Raw genomic sequence first — 27,510 nt, 5'->3', positions numbered from 1 at the left:
CTGTGTTTATTCTATTCATACCTGTCGCTTTTGCATATTTTTTGTGGTTTTCAAAGCTGCTGTGAGTTCTTTTACTGTTACGTCATGTACGTCTTTTGCATCCTTTTCTGAGCTGGGACTTTATCTTTTTTCTTTTCCGTCTTAGGACCAAACTGTATCTTTTTCTGCTTTAATTGATGTTTTCAAACTTTAAATAGTATCTACTGATGGTCGTGAATATCACATTATATGTTACTACTGTATCCATCGAAGGCTTGCTTTTGGTTTCGCTTCTCGCTTTTCCGTTTATAGATATGATCCTTTTCCAAGATAGTGTTTGAAAGATAAATTTTATTCTGTTTTTTAAAAAGAAACTACTAAAAAATCTCTCGGGCGATACTCTGACTTGAGCATTGGGAACAAGAATCTTCTATGGTTGTAGTGGGATAAAGTATTGGTATAGTTTACTGTCACTCTCCTACGATCCATTATAAGTGTCAGGTGCATTATAGTCTTCTTAAAAAATGTTCAAATGTGTGTGAAATCTTATGGGACTTAACTACTAAGGTCAGCAGCCCCTAAGCTTACACACTAATTAACTTCTTCAAAAATGTTCAAATGTGTGTGAAATCTTATGGGACTTAACTACTACGGTCAGCAGTCCCTAAGCTTACACACTACTTAACCTAAATTATCCTAAGGACAAAGACACGCACCCATGCCCGAGGGAGGCTCGAACCTCCGCCGGGACTAGCCGCACAGTCCATGACTGCAGCACCTCAGACCGCTCGGCTAATCCCGCGCTGCATACTCTTTTTATTGGCACAGATGAATGTGAGATCTATCTGCAATTCTCAGGCTTTTCAGTTCTCCTAGCCCTTACCGGGAGCCGAAACGGTACAAATTCCGTTGACGGATACCTATCAATACTGTCAAATGCCAGTTCACTTCGTGAGGCACTGCAGAAGGGCTGGGTATTTACCAGCAGACGCTAGAGCACAAACCAATTAGCAGAAATTATACACCACCACCTCCATCGTTATAGCCGGTTGAATACTAACGACATATGTCAATTTAGGGTCAGGGTTCGAACAGGCCACGCCTGTGTCGAATTGGATTACAGACGAAAGCCGTGACTCTATTTGGACGTGATGTGTGGATACATGCTATACTGGATTAGATTAAAGCAATTTGGAATTAGATGTTATATGATGAGTTTGATACGAAATTGATGGAAAATTTCCACACCTGTTAGGGACGTAAAACTTGTGGAACAGGGAAAACACACTCATGAGCCAAACCATTATAACCATTGGTACTCGTGACATTCATTCCCGCTTGGCGGTGTTGCGGGCTACTGGTTAATAAAAGCGACAAACTACTGCGACCGATTCCTCGCTTGCAATGCAGGAAAAACGGACTTTTAACATGTGTCCGGAAATGGACCGTGTGCGTGCAATGACAAAAAAATTTCCAGAAAATCACTACTAAGCTGCTTCACATTCACGTCACTGCAGACGTTGAAAGTGGCCTCCATGAGATTGTAGGTGAGAGGGATAGTAGTGGTTGCCATGCAGGATAGAAGTGATCGTACTTTTGTCTTATGCGATGTTGGCGGGCCACTTGCTTGGAGCTTCTACTACAGTTCACCGCAATATCCTGTAAGACCCGGTCCTTCAAATCTGGTGTGCACACAGTCCGCCGCTTCCCTCTATATTCTTGTGTTTGAAAGGATCGCTGATCACACAGAGACCCAAAAAGTGCTTGAAATGTGGTGTGATGTGGCAAGTGTCTGTGAGGGCACTTGTTTTGGCACAGCCGCGCTGCCTGTCGACCATATCCATCTGCTTGGCCGTACACAAACAGTATCTCGGCTCGTTCCCGACATGAATACTGGACTATTCTGCTGCTTACAGAACGCTGCGTCAATCTCACAGCCTGCAACATCCAAGGTTCAAATGGCTCAGAGCACTATGGGACTTAACATCTATGGTCATCAGTCCCCTAGAACTTAGAACCACTTAAACCTAACTAACCTAAGGACATCACACAACACCCAGTCATCACGAGGCAGAGAAAATCCCTGACCCCGCCGGGAATCAAACCCGGGAACCCGGGCGCGGGAAGCGAGAACGCTACCGCACGACCACGAGCTGCGGACGCAACATCCAAGGAACAGACGGTATTTGATCAGACGAATTGTCATTCATCAGTGCCCTCTAACGTGGCAACGATGCATTTCCGGAAACATGTTCATAACACCCTTTTTCCTCCACTTAAAGTCAGAAATCAGCCCCTACAGTTTGTAGCTTTTATTCGTTATCACCCTGTATAAGCAGAGCAAAGGCGAATGAAGAATTATTCTACGGACTATACAGAAAACAAATAGGTAAGTCGACCTCCTTTTCTACGCCGGACTGCAGTGGCCGTTAAGTTATCGAGATTGGTCCGTGGATCAGTGGAAAAGTATCATCTGGTCGGAACAATGAGGCTTAATGTTACCAGTCAGCGGTTGTACTCGGATACGTTGTCATGTAGACGAACTGCTTTTCGAAACATGCGCAGAGCCACGGGTGCAGTCTGGAGATGGGAGGATTATGCAATGCGGGACATTCATCTAGGCTTCCATGGGCCCTGAAGTAGTAATCAAAAGCGCCATGACAGCTGTTGACAACGTGGACTATTATGCGGCCCACCTACATTCGTTCGAGAAACTTCTTCCAGGAAGGCGAGGTCACAAGTACAGAATCATGCCACAGTCGTTTGAGGAGCATGAAATTGAACCTACGCAACCTTGTCGACCAAATCCCCCTGACCTGAGCCCGAAGGATCACATCTGAGAGGCTACCAGATGTCCGTAATTTACAGGAACCGTTGGAAACCAGTACCTCGTGAAACATACCATGGCTTTGTTGGATAAATGCCACATAGAATGGCTGCTGTATTGCGTTTCACAGATGGACCAACAAGCTTTTAATCAAGTGGTCTCATTGTCTTGGCTCGTGAGCGTAAATGAACAGCATTGTGGCTTTAGAATGTGGTTTTAGAAGAGACCGTTAAAGATCACATGAAGTGATCAGATAAGAAATAAAAAGGCCTGGCAATGATTAAACGATAAAAAAGTTAACAAAGACATTCTGTTCTAAGAGATACAATGGTTTGTCACATATTGAGATGTGATTCGTTGCTGAACCATGTAGCTGAAAGGATAATGGCAGGAAGAATTTCAGGGACAGGCCTAGCTGAATATGTGCGAAGCAGCACCTGTGTTGTGAAGAGGATAGCCGCAGGCTACAGGAATGGGGATTCTTGTCAACCAAATCTCAACGCTGATAAAGTAATAACGTGTAATGTTTGAAATCATTATAAAGATTCTCCATCAATTTTACACAGCAGTATTTGGCACAACTAGAGTCAGAGAATTCAGTTCCTATTACAAACAGTCATGCTAAGGCTGAACGGATTATAGTGTAGCAGGCTACGTGCTTGTTCAGTGTTGAAGGGAACTAATGGGATAGCAGCAAAACCAGAAAAGCCACTACTTCACGAGTGCCCACAAAGTTCCAGTTTACCAAATTGGTGCACCGAACAAGGATACTGGTCGTGAATCACGAGATATTATGATCCGCTTCATTACCCCTGTACATGTGAGTCGAAAATCGGGATGTATTCAGACGAATGGTAGGTACTTCCGCAAAGGCTTGCTGACATGTTCACACATCGTATGTTTCCATTTTTTCGGTAGTAAGGGACTATATTTCCAACGAAGTACGCAGAACGAAACATTAGTTTCCTGTTCTGAATAATCTCCATGGCGTTTATCAACATGACTAGCTGTCACTAATACTTACTCTGTCCTTAATAAATACTACGATTCTCAGCTGTCATGACGCATTTGTATATCAAGAAACATCAGAGTGCTCATTGTTCAAAGATGCAATACCCAGTAGATAGGTTACGCATGTGATGAAATTTGCCACATCCAGTTGTTAGTTTTGGAATAAATTTCCTAGAAAATAAATTTTAGTCCATGAATTTGTAATAAATAAAATGCAAATAAAATATTTTAGCTCATATTTGGCATCCTTTAGTAATTTCTATTAATTATTCACCTTTGTTTGAAGGAGGGTACTACTCTATCGAAATGAAGAAGGAGAAGTTGCGGTTGGTGCTACTGAACACCAACCTGTACATGGGTGCGCAAACTGAGGAGGACCCTAAGGGGCAGTGGAAGTGGTTAGAAACAACACTGGAAAAGTCAAAAAAGAATGGAGAGACGGTGAGTATTTGTTACACTACTTTTATTGTCTTCCATGTCATTTTCAATAATTCTATTCAAACGGTGTAGAATGAGTCGGATTGCAGAATGTACATTCATGGCATGTTTGTGTATAATTGTACATTTAGCAGTTTATAGATTATTAAATGCTAGAACAGGTTAAATTTGATAAAAATTAAGATATCATTGTCACTGATGAAGTTGGTAGTGTGAAATACTTAAAAGATAGACGTTAACGTCTCTGTCATGCATGTAAAACATTTTACTAGATTTCAATTCAGAATGAGTCTGTAAAACTCAAGAAGTTATCCTAAAGAAACGATTCCCCTTACATGGAATTCTTATGCTGTCTCATCGATATTATATGATACCGCGGAAATGATCAGTAATTTCGTGGCCACGAGATTAGCAACATTCTGAGCGTCATACCGCTTTACTGTGTGCTGGTGGTGAGGGAATTTCTCTCTGCTGTCGTAGTCCCAGAAATGTTAAATGTTTTCGAAGTTTGATAGATTAATTATGACAATTGTAATTAATGGGCGTATTCAGACAGTCTGGTAAAAAGCCTATTTTCCTGAAGAGGCACACGCAAGGTGAAGACTACATATTATCGCAATACTCTTTTGTAAACTGAATGTTCTCACCCTAAGTGAGGAAGCATTGAAAACACTAAACGATAAAAAACGTATGAGCGCAAATATGCAATATTTGTTACATTGCAGAACTTGCAACTGTGTGAAGAGCGAAAGATGATGAATTTCTCATTCACAGAAGCTACATAACGTGCTCCTTCTGCTTGAAATTGTCGCAACGTGTATATTACACAATCTTAAAGGTTCTGCCTCCTTCATAGGGCATGGTCATACGTTATAGGTAATAATATAATATTTGTTAAGAAGTGAATGTACTTTGAATGTACAAAATGCAGAATGTAGAAAAAATGTAATGGTTATCTGAAAAACTACGCTAACAACCAACACGCTTCTTACATTTTTAAGGGTTAGAAGCTAGCCTGGAACACTGTGGTATACAAAATGTTTCATTGAGTCATATTTCATCCCTTTACTACTTCGTTCGAATTATCCAGAACCGCATTCTACATTCTTTTCGTTGATTATGGTTCAAACCAAAGTCTTCAATACTATCATTAATTCCAGGAAATTAAGCATTACTAAGAGAATATCATGATCTAATCAAAGAAATAGCTTGTAGAGGACACCAGAAAAACAAACTGCCAATTTTTTGTTATTAAGTTTTCTAATATTAAGAGAGCAAATACGTGAATGGTATTCTAAGTTTAGCAACCTCTGTGCAACGCAAATTGTTGGTTCGTAAATTACATCTACTTAAGAGTGATTGCATTCAATATTACTTAAATAGTTCTGCCATTCTCTATGTGGCTACAGTTTACTCTCTTTAAAAGTTAGTTTAGATACGCCTGCATGCCTGAAGTCGGGTAAATCTCAGAGACTAACGCAACCTACAGCAGCATACAATAAAAAGAGAAGCAGAAGTGCTTCTTAATGTCATTATCCAGCGTCCTGATCACTACTGTTGAAGTTAGCTACCGGGCATGTAATCTACCGACCGGAACCTACACGATGTTACCCTTATTCATGCCTGAATTGTGATGACGGAAATTCCGCCATCATAGGTCACTGAAACGGGTGCACCGTAGAGGATCAAAGCTAGCCCCCAGTTATTACGTCTAGTACGTCACACTGTTGAACAATAAACGCCATTCTTTATCTAAATCAGGTATATAACTTCATGTATAGGAATAACCTACTTCAGATGAGCGCCTGCACCTTCGATAGTTTGACTGGATGATCGACTTTTCTGAGTCATCAGACTTTTGACTGGTTGTATACTGCCCGCCATGAATTCCTTTCCTGTGCCAACATTTTTATCTCAGATAAGCACTGGCAACATACGTCCTCAATTATTTTCTAGATGTATCTAACTATGTCTTGCTCAATAGCTTTTGCTCTCTCAGCACCCTCCAGTAGCACGAAAGTTATTCCCTGATATACATTTCTCTTCACAGGACATCCACAACTATTATTCATAGTCAATGATAAAATCCGCTATAGCGGATATCTCTAAAAAGAAAAGCACTATCCGGTTTCAGAACGTACGCCCATCTTCAGGCGCATAATAAAATGTGAGTCCGAACAGTGTGCAAAACTAAGGATAAAAATGTTAAAATCATATATGTTTTATCCTATTTTAATATCAGTTATGCATCCATCGTGGACTCACATTTTATTATGCGCCTGAAGATGGACGTAAGTTCTGAAACCGGGTAGTGTTTTCCTTTTTAGAAATAAATAATTTTTACAGATAGCGGATTTTTGCCATTGACAGTTATTTCCTGATGTCTTAAGAAATGTCCTATCGACCTGTCTCTTCTTCTTGTCAGTGTTCCCCGTATATTACTTTCTTCGCAGATTCTGCGGAGAATGGAATGACTGTAAACGCTATGGCACTTAACATCTGAGGTCAACATTCCCCTAGACTTAGAACTACTTAAACCTAACTAACCTAAGGACATCACACACATCCATGCTCGAGGCGGGATTCGAACCTGCGACCGTAGCAGCAGCGCGGTTCTGAACTGAAGCGCCTAGAACCGCTCAGCCACAGCGGCCGACTTTCTGCGGAGAAATTTCCTATTCCTTCCTTTCATAAAAGAATCTATACATAAAATTTAACTACTAACGCTGTATAAACGTCTCTTAAGAAAATGAAATGCAAAATTAATGCCGAGTAAAAAGCTAGGACCAATAAATTTTATAATTCATAAATGGGCTCAAATTCAAAAGATAGCTAAAACAGTGACATAAAGAATTTTAACAATGTAAGTTATTACAAACACTTAAGTCCTTTAAATAACATTGGAATTAACTCACACGTAAAACACACCTTATAATGAACCATCTAGAACAACGGAGAAATCCGAATAGCAACTCTTACAGTCTACATATTTAGATGCTCACCATACGGCTGAGCCATTCAACTTTGCCGTGATTTCTGTAGGCACAAAACAGCAGACGAAATAACATGGCCGTCTTCCTCCAAAGACGAGCGATGTCTCTTTCAGGCACGTAAATACACAGATTAGCAACACACTCTTTTGCTCAAAATGATACTTAATTTTGGCCTCTAGGTCCCAAATAAGGACGAGCACTCGCCCTTGTAGGGACGTCCTCACTTATCGGTGGTCAACCGCACAAAGCCAGCGGGTGGTGATCGCCACGAAGTCGGCAAAGCAAAGCGACCGCATGCCTCTGGCGAGACGCGAAGTGGGACGTTGCTTAGCTACAGACAAAGAGGGTCAATTGCATATCGTAACAGCCCACGGGTCAATGTATCATGAAGAAACATGCATTTCAGTATTTTCATACACAATAACAGATTTAGTGGATTATCATTAGAGCAGCTACTGATACTAATTGAAGGAAATCGACGGTATGAGTGAATTGAGGGGAGTAGAAGATTTAATATATTTACGGCAATTGAACTCATTAACATTAAACACAGTTAAAATGATGAAGCTGTTACTCCCATGAAAATGAATATTGAGCGGTGCTACTCTGTTCAGCACACGACACAATTGTCGTTGCGCGCATTCTTTACAGCGGTGTCCAGAACAGAGTACAGTTACGTATCAACGTACAACTGCATTTGACCGGAAACGGTCAAAGTGCTGAAACTTTTCGGACTGCAAGCGCCGCCCTCGTGTTGTCCTCAGGTGTTTCTGGTAGGCCATGTGCCGCCGGGGGTGGACGACCGCATGCCACACGGATCCGCACATCCAGGTTCCTCCTTCGACTCCCGGTTCACGCGCAAGTACCTGCGCCTGGTGCGGCAGTACCACGACGTCATCACGGGGCAGTTCTTCGGCCACTTGCATGCCGACTCTTTCCGCATCATGTTCGACGCAGAAGGTCAGTACCACGAGACCATTCGCTTTCTAATTAATAAGGCTTGTCACACTGGTGTACCAAAATATGAAGTTACTGGTATAGCCTCTAATGAAACCTTACTGTGTGTTTCACTGCCTATATCTCTGCAAAGCTTTCTCTGAACACGTAAGCAAAAGCCTGTTGCAAAGCTTTCTCAACATATGACTTGTCTTATCACGTAAGCAACAGCCAATCAGACATGTGTGGATAACAGAAAGACTCCTGTGATGATCATTACACCAATGTTTTGCTGTGTTAAAATTTGACATTGCCATCTCACTACGCTTCTCAAGCTTACTATAAGCCCCTGGTACTTCACCCACTCTTTTTGAAATTATTTTAAAAATAATTGAAATTTATTAACAAACCTTAAGTACGGAAATTACTTGGTGTCTCCCACACTCACGCATTCAAAGATACGCCAGACTATCTGTTTTCAGGTGCCGAGCTCAGTTGATAATTTCTTGACAAGGATGGACACGCCAAAACTCACTGGAGATAAACTATAACTGCATCTTTTTTTTCTGTTTCTTGGAGAAAATTATGACGATAAAACAAGATAATTTATTGTAGAGTACGCAAAAATTGAGTGAGGTGGTGCTTTAACAAGAATGATATTCGTTGTGATCATGATCATGATTTTGGCAAACCACGAGAATTTAATAATTGGGTTAGGCAAATGGCGATGTAAACTCTTCCTTTCGTATACAGATGCAGAAGTTTAAAAGTACTGACAGGCAAATCACTCAAACGTGCTTTAAAAGTGCGTTCAAAGTATTATTGTGTAGGTAAATGCTTACAACTGGGTGTCGAAGTAGAAAGCGAGTTCCGTGGCTCAGGACGACAGATAGAAGGATGACAGAAAGTAGTCAATTGACTTACTCGTACGAAATTAGGAAAAATGCAGGCCAAGTTGGGGAATCAAATAAAACTGAACGGATGAAATGTAATATGAATATAGATGGTAAAATATTGAAAGTTGCTCAATGAAAAATGACAATATATTTTGCTATGGATAATTTCTTGCATAAACTAATTTTGATAATAGGGTTTAGTGTAACATACCAAGGAAATTCTTAAAACCTCTTTATTAATAAAAAATAACAACATTAATTATTAGTTCACTGCCCTTTTTATGTTTTCCTTTGAGGCAGTGGCTATACATGAAGGAAATAACTATGTTTACTGAATATTGAAGAAAATACTATACTTGAAACGGAAAGCCTAGTGCAGCCAAATAAGAACAAAACAGATGTATTTCTGTACTTCAGCGGCTTCTGAAATCGTACTGTATTATAGAGAATTGGGGACGCTGTTCGAAATATTCGGTCAATATGTTAAAACTCGTGAAATGTCTCTCCTGTGTAACGGTAACGTCATTTATCGAAACGATCTTAAAAATCGGAACATTTGTCAACAATCGCTGCTAGTCAAATGGTACAATATGAACACTGAAATCCGTTTGGGGCAGAACTGTCGCTTTTTCTTCTAACCCACACATTTGGCCCGAAAGGGGAACGCAGAGGTAATGCACGTATGTGCACACAGTGGATAGAAGTGATTAGAACACAGAGACATGTTGGTACCCGTCAACCAGAAACCACAGAAGTCTTACTGTGGAAGGAAGTGTGGTACCATCGCTTGCTTGCTGAGTATTAAAATATCGGAAAGTAGCAGAATGGTTGGACAGCTAGCTATTCCTCACGCTCTTGAAACCCTATTGGCGTTCACACTAACCACATTGAAAGATTATCAATAGTAACTTGTTAAGGCAGGAGCTGCATGAATGCTGCAGACTGTAATGGTGAGACAAGTACAAGTACAATAGAATACTAAAAGTCAATATTTAACACCTTTTTTTAAAAATTTTCCTTTCATCTTTGATATAACGTCACACTGCAGGCGTCATTTCGGCCAAAGTTTACAAAGTATGGAGTGAAGCAGAGGAAGTCTGTGTGTATGCTTGGGGGGGGGGGGGGGGGGGGTGCGCAAATATAAAATTGAAGTGCCAATGGTTTCCGCGAAACACTCTCAGTGTACTCGGCAGACAATGAGTTTCTCGTTTTCCGTGTTTTAACTGTATCTTATGGTTCCTAAATAAAGACTTAAGACCGTTACCGATTTTTCTTCGTACTGTCTTTCCTGTGAATTTTGGCTTATTTTATTTTGGCAATTTGATACCATTTTGTTTGTCATGAGATAATGAGAAATTGTCGTTTCAAAACATTTTTTTGCGCATTCCTCAGGCCGTCGTCCCGTGTCGTGGTTGATGGTGGCTCCCGCAGTGACCCCGCGGAGGCAGCACGGCGCCGCCATCAACCCGGGACTCCGGCTCTACACCTTCAACACAGACAATGGCCAGGTACGTTGCGTCGGTCTCTGGCACGTTGACAGGGCGTGCTCAGTTACATCATCTGTCTGTCTGTCTGTCTCTGTCTCTCTGTCTCTACTTTCTCTCTATCTCCAAGCAAAGATAAGCCTTAGAATACACGGATGTAGATTCTGTTGGAAGTTTGAAATAAAGCTCGCAGAACAAAAGTCGGCAGAACTGATTTTCCCAGATAAGCGATTCTCTTTTAATTCGTTATATTCTTGCTTAAAATTTGACGTTTTCGCTCAGCTGATGAAAGCTATTGAATTCGAAATGTAGTTTTTGACGTTTTCTTTCGTTTTAAATTATGCTGCCTCTAACTGAGGAACGCATTATTGTAACTGAATATGTGTTTTGGCAATGCGATAAAATCTAGTACGCAGATTTAGCTCAGGAGGCATCTGCTGAAAAATTCCCAGAAACAGTTGTACCCCATCGCATTGTGGTTCGTCGATTCGTTGAGAAATTTCGAGAGACAGGCTTAGTGATGGATGCCAAAAGAACTTGAAGATTACATAAACTAAACGAACAGAAGCTGTTGAGTGTTTCTGAAACTATCCAGCGGACTACAGGAAAATCATTGCACAAGTTGTCAAAAAGATATTGGACTTGCAACAGCGTATATAGTGGTTGCTGTTTCTTAGTCAGCAGTGCAGTTATTGAAGGATGCCCCATCTTGGAAAGCCAATCCTTTACTATAATTGAACTATATATTTTATTGACATGAACACCAACGAAATTCTTGATGTCACTTAATATGCAGACGAGGCCTGGTGCCATCTCTCCGTTCGCGTTAACAAACAAAGCGCAGAATCCCTGTGCTGTGCTTGAAACGCCATTGCATGGTCATAGAATCGGAGTGGGGGTAGGAGTACCCAGACGATGCACTACTGCTCCATTTATTTTTTGAAGAAACTGTGGACAATGAACGTTACTAGAATGAGATTTTTACTCTGCACTGGAGTGTGCGCTGATACGAAGGAGAGTTTCTGTAAAGATTCGAAGGTAGGAGACGAGATACTGGCAGAAGTAAAGCTGTGAGGACGGGGCGTGAGTTGTGCTTGGGTAGTTCAGATGGTAGAGCACTTGCCGGCGAAAGGCAAAGGTCCCGAGGTCGAGTCTCGGTCCGGTACGCAGTTTTAATCTGCCAGGAAGTTTCAAAGAACGTTACTGTTTAATGATATACCAATTCATAGGCCAGATACAGGGCGACGAAATAAACTAATCGTGGTTTCAACGACATTGCGTTAGTGCGCGCACCGCAACACTATGCGTCGCCTGGAACGGTCTTTTGGGGAACGTGTCTTTTCAAAAAACCTATACACCCTCGTCCACGGGATCTCATTCCCACAGACTTTTTTCTCTGGAGAATAGGAAATCGCCATGGTCCATACACGCTTTGTTACCAAAAAGCTGAAATAATTGCTTACGTCAAAAAACATATCGCAGGCAGATGCGCTACAAGTGTTTTCCAGTAGACTTGTATAGCTCATGGTAGAAGTAATTTGCGACACATCTTGTAACTGTACAGCAACCTTCCGAACATGTTGAAGAATGGCGTTTCTCTCTGCTTCCGTAAGTTCACTGATTTGAAGCGTCCTTGCAAATTAAAACTGTGTGCCGGACAAAGTCTCGAACCTAGAATCTTTGCATTGTACGAACAGGTGATCTGTTGGGTGCCCTGTCTAAAGACGACACATGACGCGACCTCACAGCTTCATTTCCGCCACTACCTCTCTCTTACTTGCCAAACATCACAGAAATTCTCCCGCATACCTTGTAGGACTAGCACTTCCGAACCGATACACAGCAGTAATCTGCTAGGAAGTGTCAAGGACCAAACACTGTTGTAAACGAAACTCATATTCCAGAATGAGATATTCACTCTGCAGCAGAGTGTGCGCTGATATGAAACTTTCTGGCAGATTAAAACTGTGTGCCGGACCGAGACTCGAACTCGGGACCTTTGCCTTCGCGGGCAAGTGCTCGTCTCCTTTTTTTCAGGAGTGCTAGTTCTGCAGGGATCGCAGGAGAGCTTCTGCAAAATTTGAAAAGTAGGAGACGAGGTACTGGCAGAAGTAAAGCTGTTAGGACGGGGCGTGAGTCGTGCTTGTGTAGCTCAGTTGGTAGAGCACTTGCCCGCGAAAGGCAAAGGCCCCGAGTTCGAGTCTCGGTCCGGCACACAGCTTTAATCTGCCAGGAAGTTTCGAACCTCATATTGTTCTCTGTACGTATTGTGGTGGTACTACCATTAGGGAGGAAGGATTGGATTGATTGATGGAGTTACCAATTATAAAATTCTGTAACTTATTCCAGTAAGGCAATAGTAAACTTCAGATGATAGCTCCTTAGGGCTTCCCTTAAAAAACTTCGAGTCTTGAGCTAAAGGAAACAAATATATTAAAATACAGTATCACCAAAAATAAACTTGTGGCAGAAACAAGAGGAAGCCATCAACAACTGCAAAACAGATCTCCCAAAGAAATTTTGTAACAAGAAATATTTAAAACCGACATTACAATTAATTACAAAAACTGTCAATTGTATAAAAATTTTTAGAAATTACGAACAGAGTCTTTTCTCTTAAAAAGAACATCAGTCGGCCTGGGTTTGGATTCCAGACAGTCGTTCTCGAGGATTGGCTGCTGCTGCACATCCAGCTGGTTCCACTGCACCATGCGGACAGGTTACAAAATTATCATCATCCGCACATATGGTATAAATAAAATTTAAACACTGCTCAAAGGTTTACCTCAAATACTTGAGCATTAAACACAAGACAACAACATTTCATCAACGCAACGTGTTATCAACGCGTTATCAATATCAATTTACGTGAATGTGAACAACGTTCCGGTACGGATAGTTTCACTTAACAAACCAGTTACAATAGTTTGCAAATAACTTAAACTGTGGGTTAATCCGACAGAGTTAACAAAACATCAGTGCGGAGTACCTTCTCGAAGCACTAATCTCTCTTGGGACGTGCAAATGATGCACTTCGGGATTGGTCATAATATCCCATGTCGAACACGTCAGAAATCACAGTGGTTACTGCACGCTCTATACCATTTGACTACACGTTAAAACGCCAAGTCAATACTCTTCCCTGTGGCAGAACACAAATCATGCCTCAGTTGAATAAATCCCAGTTGATGGATATCAGTCAGCTGATTGCAGCATTACCGTATGATGAAACAAGAGTCTTTCCTCACTTGTTATGTCAAGAACCTAACTGATGAACATGGCGAAAGGCAACTAAGTGTTTTATTTATATAACTTTGGCAATGTGTAAGTGAGTAATAGGGCATGTTACGTGAATATCATGGCCTTAGGAAAGTGAAGGGCTGTTTCATGGATTGTCAGTAGATACAGTAGCCTTCTCAAAACACAAACTAGAGAAACTAAACCCAGGCATTGCTTGAGAGACCTTAGACAAAATTTGGAAATTTGTGTTAAGGTATTATGGGGCCAAACTGCTGAGGTCATCGGTCTAAGCTTACGCACTACTTAATGTAACTTAAACTAACTTACGCTAAGGACAACACACACACCCATTCCTGAGGGAGGACGCGAGCCTCGGCCGGGGGGAGCCGCGAGGTCCGTGGCAAGGCGCCCCTGACTGCGCGGCTACCCCGAACAGGAGGCCTCAGAGACATCACTTCTGAGGAGAGTAGAGGGCAATGGTTGGCCTTCAGCCAATAGGAACTTGACATTTCGAACAACGGTAGTGATGGCTGGACGATAGCGTGGCTTTTGGATTCATAGCCAGGGACGCGCTGAGGAAAGGACGCAGTGTAGAGGCTCTCCTGGAAGATCGTAAGATGTAGTAAAATGCAGTTTATCATCACAGAGAGTGATCACGAACAATCCCCCTCTTTGGTTCGTCTCAGGAGCGCAATTCAATGTTGCGTGCTCAGGCATCTCCGTGGGTAGCCTTCCAGCTCTGTACTATCGCACTTCTGCTTCAATTTATATAGTAGCGGCATTCTGCATAGTGCTTCACTGTGTACTTCAGCGAGTATACGCAAGGAAAGATTGTGCTCTAGAGTGTGGTAATAAATTCCCTTCCCCTCCTTATAGAGTGACAATAGGTTAATAGTACGAGACCAGTTAGAAATTTCAGTACATTGCAGCACCGCTAATAGTGTAAATAAAATGGCCCCAAGCATTATGGGACTTAACAGCTGAGGTCATCAGTCAACTAGACTTAGAACTACTTAAACCTAACTAACCAAAGGACATCACACACATCCACACCCGAGGCAGGATTCGAACCTGAAACCGTAGCAGATGCGCGGTTCCGGACTGAAGCACCTGGAACCTCTCGGTCACAGCGGCCGGCGCTAATAGTGTAGATGAATTATTAAAGAGTATGTCCAATTATGCCATCTAATTTTGTAATAACATTCTATCACGTGAAATCAGCTGGAATTTCAATTACTCTCCTATTCTATTGATTATTATTCAGCTGAAATTCGTAATTATAAAGAAGTACAAAGTCTCTTATTACTTTATTAAGTAATACCAAAATAACTAGCCAATCACTCTCGTGATAAACAAGTAGGAGTATAAGAATAGGCTTGAAAAATAGTAGCAGTTACGGCCCCGTCCCATTACTGGGTAAGGCAGTTATATATATATATATATATATATATATATATATATATATGTATATATATGTGTGTGTGTGTGTGTGTGTGTGTGTGTGTGTGTGTTGGTCGAGTTATCCAGTGCATACACTGATGTTTTGCCAATAATTAATAATCAGGGTCGCTCTTAGCAATCACATATTGGAATTCTCACGCTCGCTCAACCACAGCATCCACAAGAGTAGAGAAATAGACGAAAATACAGTGCCATACTAGTGAATGAGCACCGCACAAGCGAACAAGCAGCACAGGCACGCAGGCACAATAACGCAGTTACAGCGCAGACAAACAAGATCCGTTGATTTCATGCGATTTTTCACAAACGCTGTCCGCAATGTTCGACGAGCCAGGTCCATCAGTACATGAAATCTGGTTGGCCTTGGTTTACCTGTTGTTGTTTCTTCGCGTTTACAGTCACATCACAAACCGTAGAACTGTCTAGCTTTGGAAGTGTTGAAATGTCACTGATGCATTTGTTAGGTGACATCCAATGACGTTCGAGGTGAATGAGCTCTTCTGAATGACTCAGTCTGCTGTGACTACTTCTCTGCTGACAGTAATATCAGAAATCGAGTCCGCCTTGATTCAAAACACCTTGTTATTCGTTTATTTCTTTATAATTCCAAACTAGTTTCGGCGACAAATATCGCCATCATCAGTGGGGTTTTTTAATCTAAAACATGCAGAAAATAGCATGGTTGTACAAACACAGTAAAATATTATTACATTTTTACAATTCGTGTTTTCAAATATAGTCTTCTATTGATACTTTCATACTACCTTATTTATTGTATATAGCATGTTTTAAGGAATTATTGGTGCTGTTTGCGACATATTTTCTCTGCTCTTCTTTTTTTCTGTTGCCGTCTTTTTACTTAGCGAACATCGTGTCATCTGCAACCATGTGAGCGTCTGTTAGTAAACAAATACTAAAATGTGACCTTCATATGTCAGCAGTATATACTTGCGGTTGTGGTAGTGTTGTGGAAAATAGTTATTTGGTGTGTACTGAGGTGTTGCTTAGCTGTTCGTGTACTCACGTTCATTGGCTGGTATGTGGCCGCCTTTATACACAGAATAACAAAACGTTTGCACTTTGTTTCTGATCCAGAATATTACGCCAACTTGCTGTTCGCGTGTGTCGCGAGAGGCGTATCGCATGTGGCGAGAAAGGCTATGAAAAACTGCAGCGCGAATTACGACGACTTCTGTTTATTATTTATGTCTCTGTGTGTGATGGAAAAGTGGTTCTTTTGCGAGTGTGTGCTATATGTTCTGTGTCCTTGGTCAATCCTCTCAGAGCGGTAAAGAGTGTGTAGTTGCAGAGTGTTGTTTTCATTTATACATACATTTATACACAAAGAAATAAACGAATAACAAGGTGTTTTGCATCAAAGCGGACACGATTTCTGATATTACTGTTAACCCATTCAAACACGGACCAGATGGAAGAGTTCCAAGATAATATTATTGGTTCTCTGCTGACAATTCAGCATTTCTCGTCTCGTTTTATACTGGCGAGTCCACCTATCATGACATCCACTGATCAATTCCGCATTCCATAAGGTTTTCCTGCTTCTTCTGATCAGATATTGTAACATTCTAAGATAAGTTTTAGAATACAGCCACAAGTCGCACATTCCATTATGACCGGTTTTGCTCTTCAAATGAGCGACAGCATGATCAGAATATACAGTTAAAACTTAGTTTTAAGAGTCGCTTCTGCTTAAGACAATGCCTACTCTAGGTAAATTTTCTAAGGTGTATTGTACAATACTGTTGAATTTTGCTCATTAATGCTATACATTACACGCCTTTTTTTTAATTTTTCATGCTGACACTTTGTCGATGCCCGCAGATCCAGGACTACGAGCAGTTCTACCTGGACCTGGCGGCGGCCAACACGCAGGAGGCGCCCGAGTGGCAGTCGGAGTACTCCCTGCGCTCCTACTACGGGCTGCCCAACGTGTCGGCCGAGGCGCTCGCCGCGCTCGCTGTCTCCTTCAAGGACCCCGCGCGCCAGGAGCTCGTCCAGAAGTGAGTACCCGCCACACCTCCACCTCATCCTCTCACCCATGCAGGCCCGTCGCAGCTGTAGTAATGGTCAGTTTCTACACTGTCATTATGACCTTCTCCACTACTTTCGAAGGCGAAATCGTTGGTTGATAGGTGGCTTGTGAAGTATTTCTTTTTGAAATAAGCGCCCCACTTCATCTTTTTGTATTATTTGCCTCTAGAACACACCATTTCGAACGAAGTTCTCCTTTTCTTACGAAATAGAGCCCAGTATTCCCTTATTCGTTTACTGCGATTTTCCTTCGTCGTTTGTCCACGTCATGCCAGCAATTAAACTTGGATTTCCTTGGAAACCAAGATGGTCTTGGAGTTTCTTTTGGGCGAAATACGTTTAAGAATAACCTGCAATGCTACCTCTAATTGCTGCAAGTCTTTTTCCTCCTCAGTAACAAACTTCTTCATGGTTTTCTTGTTCAGAAACTAACGCAAGATCCAACTGTTGAACCTTGAAGGACCGTTGTCGGGGACGCCCCATTGAAAGCAGACATCCTCTTACGTCTGTGATCTTCTCATTCGTGTATAGAGATTACTGTTGTGTCGCCTCACGAATTCTCGATTTTCCTTCATCGGGCTTAGGATATTCCTCAAGTCTCTCTCCTCTATAATTTCTCGAACATGCTTTACTACACTACTCTACAAAACTTAAGGAAGAGATAGATAAAGTAACATAACATTTTAACAATTTAGTGGAAAATGGATGGAAGTCTAGGAGATTATTGCCAGAGGTCTCCCAGTCACGTGCAGAAAGTTGCGCGTCACATGGCGTGAGGCCAGCGTGATTATAACGCTACACCCTGCAGTAGTGCTGCTAACAAGATGAGTCTTGCATGTGCTGTTATTCATACATATACGACGATGCTGGTGCTGATGTTGCATTTAACATTTGACGATGCCAGTACGGCTGCAGTACATTAGGACATTGTTTTGGTAAAACAGATCTGAAGGTAGTCGTTACAGACCGAAATCGGTAATCTGTTGACAAAAAGTTTGTAACCATAGACGTAAAGTAAAGTAAATTTATTCTATATTCGGGTCACTGTTTTATTCGAGATATTGTCACAGATTGCGAAAGACAGTATGTGCCGGTCATCGAAAACCTGCTGTGCACTGTGGTGGTGTTCTTCATTACAATGTGGCCCGGAGATAACATCTGGGAAGAATCACAGGGCACCTGGTAGAAAGACTAAGTGTGACTGGTGTTGCGCAGCGGTTTGGTATGCCCACAGCATTGTTCCACGTGCATATGGAGCATGAGCATGCACTGTGGAGCACTTTTGCCCGGAGGAGATGAGGTGGTCGACCACGGTCAGTCGCACCAGCAGGAGACTATTACATTGTGTAACAGGCAAGAAGTGACCCACACCAAGAGTGGGTGTAATTGCAGTCACATATTACAGGGCTGCATAGGGGTGGTATCTTTGCCCAACGACCTGTAGATTTCGTTTTTTTGACAACCGTACCTCGATATCGCGTGTGCAAATGTCTGGATGTTTCATAACAGCGGATACTCCGCTTCAGAATGTAAGATTCACTCTGAAAATAAAAGACGTCAATTAGATCGTAACTGATGAGCACCAAATGACACTTTGCAGTGAAGTTGATATTACTATGATTTCCGCAATTATCTTCAGAAGAGTGATTATTCCGTAAGTAAGTTCGCTGAGAAACTTTCAAAAGCCAAATTTTTCATACGGTTACAGAAGAAATGCATACAGTATTGGATGCCACATTTTTTGAAATCATTATTGTGATGGACAGAGATTTTATATCGCTGCTGATAGCGAAGCGCTGACGTAGCTAATCGCAGACAGCAAGTGTGGCGGAGACGGCGTAGCATTGGATCTTGTACGTTATATGTCAATTAATCTAAATCAGACATTAGTTGACTATAGCAGATTTATAACTGCGACGTAGTGCTCTCTCCACAACTCAAGTTAGATCGATCAAAGGAACATACGTCGATGAATTTGTATATGCATATCTGTAACCTAAAGTGGTCGTTGCCAATGGCGGCAAAATCTTCTAGGTAGTTAGGCCACGTTATATTCCTCTTCGAATTTCTACTTCACTACAGAAATTTCGATCCCTCTGTTGGGAATGAAATTTATGCAGCTATTAGTGGTGGGCCAGCGTTATTACGTAGGCGGTACTAATATTCAGAGACACACAGGGGAAACGAGGAACAAAATATTATTGTCGTGCTGTTACTGCCTGGTACTTGTTTGTACTCCTTGTCCATCGTGGCTGAGTATTTACTTTCCGGATAGCGGAAATGTATGAATCTAGAAGCCTATAGCCGTCGTCCCCTTATAGATCTCAACCGCCTCTCCGACTTTTCTTCGATAAATAAGGTGAGTAATAACGAAAGCTTCCCGCCGTCTAGGAAGCAGATACCCTAAAACAGTATGCGAAGCCTTGCCCACGCCACGACATATTTTCATACATATTTTCTTTCTCTTTTTCTCCTTGTTACCGCTGCTTATCGAAGTACGATAGTTCACCAATGGAACCCGATAGATTTTCACTCAATTACGCCATTTGTTTAGAACAAGGAGGAGAAAACTCTTTTAAAACTGAACGTGACGCTGCTGCTGGAATGGTTTAGCCAAATGGAGACACGAAGAGATCAGAATATAGCAGCAGAGGGGTCGAATCGTTGGTTTTGCAGAAGAAATTAGAGGTGGAACATGACGTCGCCTAACAACCCAGAATGTTTTGTCGAATACTTTAATCGTGCTGATTCCAGCTGGATGATTAGCGGTTTTATTTCATGCTTACTAAGGAATCGTTGCTTGAGTAAAATATTGGTCACAACGACAACGTTACTGAATGTATTTTGTTAGTATTCAAAAGTTGTTCAAAGGATAACTGTTAGTGTATAAAACCAGCGCAACGTCCCAAGTGACCGGAAAAAGCACAGGTGATTCCATTATATATCATGGATAAAAGAAAAAACCAACTCACAAAATTACAAACCAATACTCTTAACGCCGCGGGGAGTGGCCGCTAGGTTAGAGGCGTAATGTCACGGATTGCGCGACCCTCCCGCCAGAGTTTCGAGTCCTTCCTCGAGCATGGGTGTGAATGCTATTCTTAGCACAAGTTAGTTTAATTAGTGTGTAAGTCTAGGTACCGTTGAAATTAGGAATTCACACACATTTGAACATTAAAACAATGCTCTTTACATCACGTTGCTGCAGACTCCTTGAACGTATTCTCAGTTCGAATATCGTAAATTCCCTTCAGATTAAAAATATTCTGTGCAAAAATCAGTAGGGTATTGGAAACCATCGCTCTTACGAAACTAAAAAAAAAATGGTTCAAATGGCTCTGAGCACTGTGGGACTTAACTTCTGAGGTCATCAGTCGCCGGCCAAAGTGGCCGTGCGGTTCTAGGCGCTAAAGTCTGGAACTACGTGACCGCTACGGTCGCCGGTTCGAATCCTGCCTCGGGCATGGATGTGAGTAATGTCCTTAAGTTAGTTAGGTTTAAGTAGTTCTAAGTTCTAGGGGACTGATGACCACAGCAGTTGAGTTCCATAGTGCTCAGAGCCATTTGAAGGTCATCAGTCCATTAGAACTTTGAACTACTTAAACCTAACTAACCTAAGGACATCACACACATCCATGCCCGAACAGGATTCGAACCTGCGACCGGAGTGACCGCGCGGTTCCAGACTGTAGCACCTAGAACCGCTCGGTCACTCCGGCCGGCGTACGAAACTCCGGTTGCTGTTTCCTCGATAGGCGGCAGGCTAATTCGAATTCCATATGCCTGGATTTGCGTAAAGCATTTGGCATGGCGCCACACTGCCGACTGTTAACTAATAGCCGGCCGCGGTGGCCGTGCGGTTCTACGCGCTCCAGTCCGGAGCCGCGTTGCTGCTACGGTCGCAGGTTCGAATCCTGCCTCGGGCATGGGTGTGTGTGATGTCCTTAGGTTAGTTAGGTTTAAGTAGTTCTAGGGGACTGATGACCACAGCAGTTGAGTCCCATAGTGCTCAGAGCCATTTGAACCATTTTTTGTTAACTAATATACGGAATAGGTTAGCAGATATGTGAGTGGCTTGAAGACTTCTTAAGTCCTTCGGCATGGATGTGTGTGATGTCCTTAGGTTAGTTAGGTTTAAGTAGTTCTAAGTTCTAGGGCATTGATGACCACAGATGTTAAGTCCCATAGTGCTCAGAGCCATTTGAACTTCTTAAGTAATAGGAAAGGTACACTCAGGAGTGTCCCTGCGAAGTGTAATAGCATCGCAGGTATTTTCTATATACATTAGCGACCGGATCAACAGGGTGAGTAGCAATCTGCGGTTATTTTCTGATGATGTTATGGTGTGCTGGATCGTATCATCGTTGAGTGACCGTAAGGTATTAGAAGATGACTTCGACAAAATTTCTAGTCGGCGTGATGAATGGCAGATAGCTCTAAATGTAGAAAAGCTGAACCCATAATATTCGACTATAGCATCAGTAGTGTGCTGATTGCATATTTGCAAACAAATACGACCTGCAATGAGTTTGTGAGGACTATAGCAGGGAAGACGAATGGTCGACTTCGATTTATTTTGAGATTTTTAGGGAAATGTAGTTCATCTGTAAAGGAGAGTGCGTATAGGACACTAGTACGGCATATCGTTGAGTACTGTTCGTGTATTTGGGGTACACACCAAACATTGTAGATATGTAGCGATTCTTTAGTAAGCATCATCTTAAGATGGCTACTACACAGCCGAAACAGGTAATCATCAAGCAGTACTTATTTTCTCCTGACATCACGATCATTATAATTTTTAATAAAAGAGATTGCTGTGTCTCTTACACCTGAAATCATTTCTTATAAATCTAGAGGATTTTATCTTTAAATGTGGGGCTGTTTCGATTCTGTTGGCGGGAACCATCCTCAGAGGAGCTGTACAGGAGTGTACTGTGCCGTGGGCAGGTATTCGCGCGCCGTGTCGGTGCGCCAGGAGGGTGGCAGCTGCGACGCGGCGTGCGCGCACCGCCACTTCTGCGCCGTGACGTGCCTGGAGGCGGCGTCGTACCGCGACTGCGTGCAGACGGCGGCCAGCTCGCTGACGTCGGCGGCGCCGCGGCCCCGCCCCCACTGGCCGCCGCCGTCCCCGCTGCTGGTGGCCGCGCTGCTGCCGCTGCTGCTGCTGCACGCGGCCGCCGCCTCGTCCTGACGGCCGGGGTAGCCGCAGGCTCCAACACCTGCCGGCGGCGTCCGGCACCCTAGTGCCCTGTACCCTGTACCCTGATACCTGGATACCTCGGTACACCCTGCTAGGTGCCGGTGCGCCGCGACCATTCCACAGACGGGATCAAACGGCCCCCTAGTTTGGGGGGCGCCACTCGCGATGATCGTTGTTGCTGCTCGCTCGGCTGGTTCTGTGTTTATTTTTGTTACCTGGCGCATATAGCAAACACTAATGTGAAGAAAAAAGTTGAAATACCACGAGGCATAAGTATTGAAATGTGATAACAGGACTTACTTAGATGTGCGAGCCATTATCCAATGACTGCCAAGGGAATTCTCTTTATAAAAGTTGGAGTAAATGTGTTCCTCATAGGTGTGTTTTCTTTGTCCCGTTGAAGTAATACAACAGCAGTCATTTCCCTTGACATTGGAGCTAACGCTATTCAGCTAATTAAAAAATGTTGTTTACGTACATATATTTTATTTTCCGTAATTTTCAAAATATTAATTGTTAATTAATTGTTACCTGAACGCGTAGTAGTTACCACTGATACGTCAGTCCTCGATGATCCCAACATTTTCCATAGATACCGCTCCAGAAATATGTATTAGATGTGTCTAAATAATTAATATTTACAATGATGAAGTGTTATTTTTGCAAGTAAAATACTCAGTTTTATATGGGGAGTTGGACCTTTGAAATCGATGTCTATAAAAGTATGATATATTGGAAGTATGATCATTAAATGCGATGTTCACTATTGACTGTGAGTGTTCGTTAAGTAAAGAATTATTACGGCCAATGATACTATTGTGTATTTTGCTTTAAATATATATTGCTTATTAAAATAACAAAGTGTGTCTTGATGATAAATTTTAGCCCTTTCTGCCTGTACCACCCTTTCTTCCGTCCGATAATATACTCTTGAAAAACACGTCTTACATGAACGAATATATGACGACAGGATGTGCATACAAAAACCTGAGCGATTTCGGGATTACAAAACTCAAGCAATAAGACTATCTTTGGTCAAGTTTAACAGAATCAGAAATCATACTTATTTCAGTAGCACTATATACAGAGAAGCTAAACACTTCGTGTCACTGACTAAAATTATCGAATTTTACTTTAAAAGCAATACCGCTGTTTCTCAGTGTTTCAGGAAGTTTTTAGGATTTTATGGGACTAGGTTACATTTATTTAGAAATTACAAAAATGGTTTTAAAATTAATACATCGTTTTGTTGAAGGGAGCTGCTGCGTTCGTCAGTCTTAGTTGATAAAATCTGAATAATTGTTGTATCTGACTAATTGTTGGTCTGTACACAGTTTACGTTCGAAACATGTGTGACTGATTTCTCCTACTGTTACTCCAACACATTCCCAGTAAGGATTATCTCGAACATGTATTAAGCGAAATTGACCGAGAAATGATTCATCATTGAATTTCGTGGGAGGTATGGACATTATAAACTTTTTATTTGTCTTTATTGTGTGACTTCATTAGACATGGTATCCTTTTGCTGTGATTTCATTACTCCATAATGTCTCCATTTCCTGCGGTTCGATGTTGGATGCTTCTTTGTCCTTTGGCGTCTTTCCCTTCATTATAATGTAGTCTCCCGTAATAAGATGCTTATAAATGTCTAATTCTGTGCGACGTTGTTCGTTAGGTAATCGACCATTTCATAACAGCCGGCAGGTGTGGCCGAGCGGTTCTACGCGCTACAGTCTGGAACCGCGCGACCGCTAGGGTCGCCTCGAGTATGGATGTGTGTGATGTCCTTAGGTTAGTTAGGTTTAAGTAGTTCTAAGTTATAGGGCACTGACGACCTCAGCAGTTAAGTCCCATAGTACCCAGAGCCATTTGAACCATTTGAACCATTTCATAACATTTAAAGTTAGCGCGTCTCTTTGTAAACTCTGATCTGTTGTTTAAACGAACTTGACTGATGCGGAGAGCGTTCATCTGCTTACCGCCTTTCCCACTCACACAAGCAGTTACACTCAACTGCCGATCTGCAGTCCTTGAACAGTAAAGTAGTCGGACTTCTTCCCTCTGCAGGTTCCTCGTCGCCTGGTTGACTGCTACATTTAATGGTAAAGGAAGAGCTGGAACGTCACATACTACTTTAGACTTAAATGTGATTAAAATAGGCACATACACTGATGAACTGGTAAAGGCACGCGTATTCCAATACAGAGTTATGTAAACAGGCAAAATACGGCGCTGCGGCCAGTTACGTCTATATAAGACAACAAGTGTGGCGCAGTTGTTAGAGCTGCTACTACGATAGTAGGTTATCAAGATATAAGTGAGCCTGAACGTGGTGACCCATTCAGCGCACGAGCGATAGAACACAGCATCTCCGAAGTATCAATGAAGTGGGCATTTTCCCGTACGATCATATCACGAGGGTCCCGTGGATAATAGGAATCCGGTGATACATCAATTCTCCGACGTCACTGTGGACGGAAAAATATCCTGTAAGAACGGGACCAACGACAAAGTGGTTCTAGTAGCTCAGAGCACTATGGGACTTAACATCTGAGGTCATCAGTCCTCTAGACTTAGAACTACTGAAACCTAACTAACCTAAAGACATCACATACATCCATACCCGAGGCAGGACTCGAACCTGTGACGTAGCAGAAGCGCGGTTTTGGAATCAAGCGCCTAGAGCTACTCGGCCACAGCGGCCGGCTGACCAACGACAACTGAAGAGAATCGTTTATTGTGACATAAGTGCTACCCTTCCGCTAATTGCTGCAGATTTCAATGCTGAGTTATCAAAAAGTGTCAGCGTGTGATCCATTCAACGAAACATCATCAGCATGGAATTCTGAAGCCTAAGGTCCACTCTTTTACCCTTGATAATTGCGCCACACAAGGCTTTACGTCTCGCCTGGACCCGTGAATACCGCCATTGGACTGTTGATGACTGGAGACATGTTTCCTGGTCGGACGAATCTCATTTCAAATACACTCCTGGAAATTGAAATAAGAACACCGTGAATTCATTGTCCCAGGAAGGGGAAACTTTATTGACACATTCCTGGGGTCAGATACATCACATGATCACACTGACAGAACCACAGGCACATAGACACAGGCAACAGAGCATGCACAATGTCGGCACTGGTACAGTGTATATCCACCTTTCGCAGCAACGCAGGCTGCTATTCTCCCATGGAGACGATCGTAGAGATGCTGGATGTAGTCCTGTGGAACGGCTTGCCATGCCATTTCCACCTGGCGCCTCAGTTGGACCAGCGTTCGTGCTGGACGTGCAGACCGCGTGAGACGACGCTTCATCCAGTCCCAAACATGCTCAATGGGGGACATATCCGGAGATCTTGCTGGCCAGGGTAGTTGACTTACACCTTCTAGAGCACGTTGGATGGCACGGGATACATGCGGACGTGCATTGTCCTGTTGGAACAGCAAGTTCCCTTGCCGGTCTAGGAATGGTAGAACGATGGGTTCGATGACGGTTTGGATGTACCGTGCACTATTCAGTGTCCCCTCGACGATCACCAGCGGTGTACGGCCAGTGTAGGAGATCGCTCCCCACACCATGATGCCGGGTGTTGGCCCTGTGTGCCTCGGTCGTATGCAGTCCTGATTGTGGCGCTCACCTGCACAGCGCCAAACACGCATACGACCATCATTGGCACCAAGGCAGAAGCGACTCTCATCGCTGAAGACGACACGTCTCCATTCGTCCCTCCATTCACGCCTGTCGCGACACCACTGGAGGCGGGCTGCACGATGTTGGGGCGTGAGCGGAAGACGGCCTAACGGTGTGCGGGACCGTAGCCCAGCTTCATGGAGACGGTTGCGAATGGTCCTCGCCGATACCCCAGGAGCAACAGTGTCCCTAATTTGCTGGGAAGTGGCGGTGCGGTCCCCTACGGCACTGCGTAGGATCCTACGGTCTTGGCGTGCATCCGTGCGTCACTACGGTCCGGTCCCAGGTCGACGGGCACGTGCACCTTCCGCCGACCACTGGCGACAACATCGATGTACTGTGGAGACCTCACGCCCCACGTGTTGAGCAATTCGGCGGTACGTCCACACGGCCTCCCGCATGCCCACTATACGCCCTCGCTCAAAGTCCGTCAACTGCACATACGGTTCACGTCCACGCTGTCGCGGCATGCTACCAGTGTTAAAGACTGCGATGGAGCTCCGTATGCCACGGCAAACTGGCTGACACTGACGGCGGCGGTGCACAAATGCTGCGCAGCTAGCGCCATTCGACGGCCAACACCGCGGTTCCTGGTGTGTCCGCTGTGCCGTGCGTGTGATCATTGCTTGTACAGCCCTCTCGCAGTGTCCGGAGCAAGTATGGTGGGTCTGACACACCGGTGTCAATGTGTTCTTTTTTCCATTTCCTGGAGTGTAGTATCGAGCAGATGGACGTGTACAGGTATGGAGACAGCCTCATGAATCCATGGACCCCGCCTGTCCAAAGGAGACTGTTGAAGCTGGTGGAGGCTCCATAATGGTGTGAGACCTGTGTAATCGATTGGGGTTGAGCCTGGCTCTCGTTGCTCTTTGTAAACTCGGGTGCCGCACCGCAGCGTGCGTCAGCAGTTCACCTTACTTTCAAACCTAACGACCGGGAGCTGTCAATGGAATTCGCCATTTTGAGTATTTTCTACATTAACCAAAAAGAGAATGTGAAAATTATTCTGTCCTCTCAGTTTGAGATCCTCCATGTAAGTCCTGGGCGTTGTATACCCTCAAAAGGTCTCTGTGTCACATTTTTATCTACATAACTCCTACCTTCTTCTGATGATACGTTTTTGTTTTCATTGGTGGATTTTATATTGTCCGTCAGTAATGGACGAGTTTTCTGGAAAAGGGCTGCCATATCTCAGTGCACACATCTGTACATACCTCTAAATATTTCAGGGTTATTAGAAGTAATGCCGATTTGTTACTAAAATACTCTTGTGTGTTATCCACAAGCCCAATG

The 27,510-nt window shown here is 43.1% G+C and overlaps 1 protein-coding gene across 1 annotated transcript in view; it reads left to right on the top strand.

The window, feature by feature from the left end:
- Positions 1-23,319, top strand: part of LOC124624573 (acid sphingomyelinase-like phosphodiesterase 3a) — a 1,195,211-nt gene extending 1,171,892 nt beyond the window's left edge. The window contains exons 7-11 of the mRNA XM_047149115.1: positions 4,104-4,258; positions 8,013-8,208; positions 10,473-10,588; positions 17,108-17,286; positions 22,268-23,319. Coding sequence (XP_047005071.1) covers positions 4,104-4,258; positions 8,013-8,208; positions 10,473-10,588; positions 17,108-17,286; positions 22,268-22,511 — 890 coding nt within the window. The 3' untranslated portion in view covers positions 22,512-23,319. The remainder of the gene's footprint in view (positions 1-4,103; positions 4,259-8,012; positions 8,209-10,472; positions 10,589-17,107; positions 17,287-22,267) is intronic.
- The last annotated feature ends 4,191 nt before the right edge of the window (positions 23,320-27,510 follow it).

Source organism: Schistocerca americana, chromosome 1 (assembly GCF_021461395.2).
Source record: "Schistocerca americana isolate TAMUIC-IGC-003095 chromosome 1, iqSchAmer2.1, whole genome shotgun sequence".
NCBI lineage: Eukaryota > Metazoa > Arthropoda > Insecta > Orthoptera > Acrididae > Schistocerca > Schistocerca americana.
This window is presented reverse-complemented; position numbering and strand designations above follow the sequence as displayed.